The sequence below is a fragment of the Pan troglodytes genome, chromosome 11 (genome assembly GCF_028858775.2).
Source record: "Pan troglodytes isolate AG18354 chromosome 11, NHGRI_mPanTro3-v2.0_pri, whole genome shotgun sequence".
Classification (NCBI taxonomy): Eukaryota; Metazoa; Chordata; class Mammalia; order Primates; family Hominidae; genus Pan; species Pan troglodytes.
Genome location: NC_072409.2, coordinates 94,830,324 through 94,835,754, shown reverse-complemented (window position 1 = coordinate 94,835,754; position 5,431 = coordinate 94,830,324). Strand labels below are relative to the sequence as shown.

The 5,431-nt window shown below is 39.8% G+C and overlaps 1 protein-coding gene across 1 annotated transcript; it reads right to left on the bottom strand.

Moving 5' to 3' along the window:
• Nucleotides 1-617: 617 nt before the first annotated feature.
• Nucleotides 618-4,094, bottom strand: IFNB1 (interferon beta 1). Its single transcript, XM_054657980.1, has one exon. It carries the CDS (start codon nt 3,645-3,647, stop codon nt 3,084-3,086), a length of 564 nt encoding a protein of 187 aa, XP_054513955.1. The 5' UTR covers nt 3,648-4,094; the 3' UTR covers nt 618-3,083.
• Between the last annotated feature and the right edge of the window lie 1,337 nt (nt 4,095-5,431).

Here is a 5,431-nt window from a genome sequence, read left to right as displayed (position 1 = left end):
ATGTGATTTGCGAATACTTTCTCCCAGTCTGTGGCATGTTCTTTTCATTTTCTTAAGAGTATTTTATGAATAAGTTCCTGATCAGATGTTATCTGAATACTTGAACGTGTTTAATGCCACCTAAAATGCCTAAATAACACCTTTGTTGACTGCAAAAAAGACTATACAAATGTGTGCTGATATTGCCCTGCATCTGCATGTTCATATATTTAAGCAAAATTCATATATTTGTATGTAACCCAGATGTTCACCAGCGCCTTCTTACTGTTCAAGAGCTAGATAAGACAGCTCCATCTCCTAATCCAGCTTTGTGGATTCCTAAGGTGTGATATGGGAAGGGGGAAGGTGGCTCTGTTGTCATTGTTTTGCCTTCTGTTTCTTCTAATTTGGTTCATCTATGAAGATCTGGCCACCCCATGTTTGTTCAAACATGAGACCGGGCACTTTCTGTGATTTGTACACAGAGGTTTTACGCACATAAGGACTTTTTGTGGTAGCCATTTTTATTGAAGTTTTGGAGATGATGGCGGACAGAGTTTCAATACATCGGCGCACACAATTTCATGCTGCACGTGAGCTACGCTGTTTGGAAAAGTTCTTTTTTCATTCCCACCAGCAAAAGTTTCATTGTCTGACTTTTTCCACGTAGTGTCACAGTTCCAGAGCTTTGGGGGATTTCTGTCTGTCTCCTTTCTCCTTAAAAGCTGACACACAAAACATGCTATTGGTATTTTAGTGTCTTTTCTGTTGCCACACCCATAACCTCAAGATCTCACTAGATATTGAGTGAAGCCTCATTAGATATTTTTCTACAGACTCATTAGATATTTTTCTAAACAAAGAGTGTTTTCCTTAAGACCTTATTCTGGTGCCAGCCAAAGTAATATTATTATTTTACTTTATTCCTCATGCCTAGTCATCGGTTCAGCACATGCAAATGTGCACCTTTGGGCTAGTTGCCTTCATTTTTATTGGAATTAATTTTAATTGTTACTTATCTTCTACTGGTTATGGACTTATTTTTGGCATTCTGGATGGGCTGACATGCTAAGCTGTGATACAGTATTTCTAATTCTGCAGAAGTGGCCTCTCTCCTGTCATTCTTGCCCCAGCATGGAGGTAGAGCAGGTCTTTTCAAGAACTTGCCAGTTTCTGGGCCAGTTTAGCAGTTCAGCCCAGAGAAAGCAGTGGACGATAGGGCCCCATTGCTGAGAGAGATTTCTTTAGCTTCCTCTTGGCTGCTCTAGACACTGCCTGGACTCTGCATTGCTACTTGCTGATCTTGTCCTTGACTCCAGGAAAAAGGGGAGTTCGGCTACAGAAGGGCTTTTGGCAGAGCAGGGGTGGAGAGCTGGAGGAAGGATGAAGCTTGAGGGGGGCTTGACTGGTTTGAGTCAATGGCAGCAGGCCCCCCATGATGACATTTCTTGTTTGCATAGCCCGTGTGTGTGTTACCCACTTTGAACTGGAAGGGGGAGCCCTGAGTTCATTGTCTACACAATAGTAGCTTCTCTGGAACTCTTAATGAACAGATTACTTCTCCTGAAAGCCGCTTTTTTTAAAAGGAACTCAGATTTCTTTACTGCTCTAGGAAAAAATGCCTAGATACAAATAAAGACTTTTATGATGCTTCTCTTTGAACTTCTTTTTAAAATCTCCATTCACTAGAGACTGAATGAAATCATTATGTGACCATGGGCAGTTACTAAATTTCTTTGAGATTTAGTTTCCTCTCCTGTAAAATGGCAATAATGTATTTGTGCCTACCTGAGGGGTGCTTGTGGAGAAGATTAAATCCGATTATCTATATGGGATCTCAGCACAGTGCCTATTTCATTAGAATTTCTCAGTAAACAGCAACTGCTAATGGCAGTAATAGCCATTATAACCCAAGTTCCCAAGTTTTGGTACAAAGACAAAAACCTAACCAGTCAGTCCATGCTGACCAGGTGCCCAAAGAGCTCCTAGAAAAGCTTGATTTTTTCCCAGTGTAAGCCCTGAGAAAAATTAATGCCCTCTCTATCCCACCTAAACTTCCCTTTCTACTATGTTTCCTGGCTTTTTGCTTGGTTTGAAACTGGACTTAAACTGCTGCGCCTCTTTCATTTGGCTTTAGGGACTATGTGGCGTCTGCAATGCAGAGCAACAGAAAACTGGACAGGACATTCCTGGAATTCTGTATGAACAAGGCAGTGGAGACTGGAAGCAGGCTTAGTTTTTTGAAAAACTAGGGAGAAAACTAACCAGATGGCTAGGGTATAAAAAGGTTCTTCTTCCTCTGATGCCTGTGCCATGCCAGCAGACAGGGACCCACAGCTCCCCTAAGATACCCACACATCTTGGCTCTCCCATGATGAGCAGAATAAAGAGATTGCTGCTTAATAGTGTCATGGAAGTAAATGGGACTTCTCACCCTTAAGCTTGCAGGGATGGTGGGGGGCACATAATTATTTAAAAATCTTTCCAGGAGCAAAGTATCCCCCAAATAACATGGGAAGGTTAGGGAGAACACAAAAGCTGACATATTCCTCTGGCTATTCCTGATGGCCAGCTCAATTCTAACTTTATGATGGGAGAATCTGGAGCACACAGTAGGAGAAATGGGAACCCCAGGTTTAGTTCCAGACCCTCCAGCTTGCCTTTTCTCTTTTAATCCCACAGCAGTTCATGCCATATTTATTCCCCCATAAGGTTCAGGTCCCCTTATTGTCTCTTACCTTATATATTCCACATGGCTTTCTTGAATTTTAAATTCCTTAAAGGCAGGGGCCAGAAAGTATACTACTTTGCAGGTATATTTTAAAAAGAACAACTAATAGGTACTCGGCAATTTTATAATATGGATGGTTATATAAATCAAATCGTAATTAAAACTGCCATGTTGACTTTTGCATCAAAAATAATTTATTTTCCAAAATAAAATTTAAATAAATAAAAATAACTCATAATTTAATAAAAATTTTAAAATCTTCTAGTGTCCTTTCATATGCGGTACATTAGCCATCAGTCACTTAAACAGCATCTGCTGGTTGAAGAATGCTTGAAGTAATTGTCCAGTCCCAGAGGCACAGGCTAGGAGATCTTCAGTTTCGGAGGTAACCTGCAAGTCTGTTAATGAAGTAAAAGTTCCTTAGGATTTCCACTCTGACTATGGTCCAGGCACAGTGACTGTACTCCTTGGCCTTCAGGTAATGCAGAATTCTCCCATAATATCTTTTCAGGTGCAGACTGCTCATGAATTTTCCCCTGGTGAAATCTTCTTTCTCCGGTTTTTCTTCCAGGACTGTCTTCAGATGGTTTATCTGATGATAGACATTAGCCAGGAGGTTCTTAACAATAGTCTCATTCCAGCCAGTGCTAGATGAATCTTGTCTGAAAATAGCAAAGATGTTCTGGAGCATCTCATAGATGGTCAATGCGGCGTCCTCCTTCTGGAACTGCTGCAGCTGCTTAATCTCCTCAGGGATGTCAAAGTTCATCCTGTCCTTGAGGCAATATTCAAGCCTCCCATTCAATTGCCACAGGAGCTTCTGACACTGAATATTGCTGCTTCTTTGTAGGAATCCAAGCAAGTTGTAGCTCATGGAAAGAGCTGTAGTGGAGAAGCACAACAGGAGAGCAATTTGGAGGAGACACTTGTTGGTCATGTTGACAACACGAACAGTGTCGCCTACTACCTGTTGTGCCAGACCAAAGGCTTCGAAAGGTTGCAGTTAGAATGTCCTTTCTCCATGGGTATGGCCTATTTATATGAGATGCTCCTCTCTCTATTCAGAGGAATTTCCCACTTTCACTTCTCCCTTTCAGTTTTCCTATGTCATTTACATTTTTAGTAGTTTCTAAAACTCTTTATTTAAGCTCCTATCTTATGTTATATATATTAGGGAAAAAGATTTACAAACTGTGAGGTTTTCTAATGTTTTTTAAAGTTTCAGTGAATGACTAAAGCAAATTGTAAAACAAGACTTGGGAGAAAGCAAAGGAAAGCAAATGACCTGAGAATTCAAGAACCTCAAAACACTAAAAGATACAGTTGGTCCTTCCTATCCATGGGTTCTGTATCCGTGGATTCTACCGACTGTAGATGGAAAATGTTTTTTAAAAATACAATAAAAATAATAATACAAAAACAAAAAATTATGTAAATTTTAAAGATACAGTATTACAGCTATTTAGCATTTATATTGTATCAGGTATTATAAGTAATCTAGGGATGATTTAACATATACAGAAATACATGTGCAGATTACATGCAAATACTGCAACTTTTTATAAGAGGGAATTGAGCATCCTCTGATTTTGGTATCTGTGGAGGCAGCGGGATGGTGGCCCTAGAACCAATCTTCTGTGGATACTGAAAGACTGAGAGATAGATTTACTGAAAAGTCAATCAGGGAATGGTAGCTGAAACTGGAAGGAGTTTTGCCCAATATGATAATAGGTTAGTGTGAGAGGGCCTTGGAAACTTCTGAAAGGCACTGGAATAGTCTAGGGTATAAGAAATTTTCAAACCAACCAGCCACAGCCCTTTTGATCCTACACAGAGGAGAAACTGCCACAAGTGGAATCACACTTCAGCAGGATATAAACAACAGAGACAAGGATAGAGAAGGCCCAACTAGGGTGGGATGGAGAACTCAGAAGGCAGGCTGCTGTGTTTTTGACCATTTCACAAAAGCTAACAGAAGAGGGAGCTCTGTGAAGTTAGAAAAACCACCCTGAACCACTTCCTGGTTCAGGAAAAATAAGCTCTTACAAGACCAAACAACAGAAAAGTATTAAGATGGAATCTCATACAAAGTTATTAATAGAAAAAAGAGAAGGCTTTGGGAAGATGGCTGATTAGAAGCAGTTGTGGTCTGTGGCACTCTGCTCTTGAAGCCTTTGGCCAGGATGGTCTGACTGCCCTGAGCCTGTCATGCTGTGAGAAAGCCCAAACTAGCTTACAAGGAGAGACCATGAAAATTGGCAGTGTAGTTCAAAATTTTAAATTTCAAGCAATGAAATTGTTCCTTTAACTTGCAATACCGTTACTAGTTATTTACCTATGGCTATCCCTGCAGAAATATGCATGTGTATGTGCACGGGTATTATAGATACATACAAAACATATATAAATGTTTATTATATTACTATCATAGTAACAAAGACAAATGTCCATCAGCAGGGAGCTTGTCAAGTAATAGTATCACGTGGACAAGATGGAATATTATTCAGCCATCGAAAACGACAATCAGCTGATATAGACCCATATCACAGATACATTTAGTGAAAAGAGCAATACACATAAGAAAGGATATGATATTATCATTTGTTTTGTAAGTTACTAGAAAGGTATACATATGATGCTGTTATATGCATATGATTTTTTCCTTTGGGTAGAATTACTATCTATTAATAGTAGTTACCCTGGGGAATAATGCTGATGGGG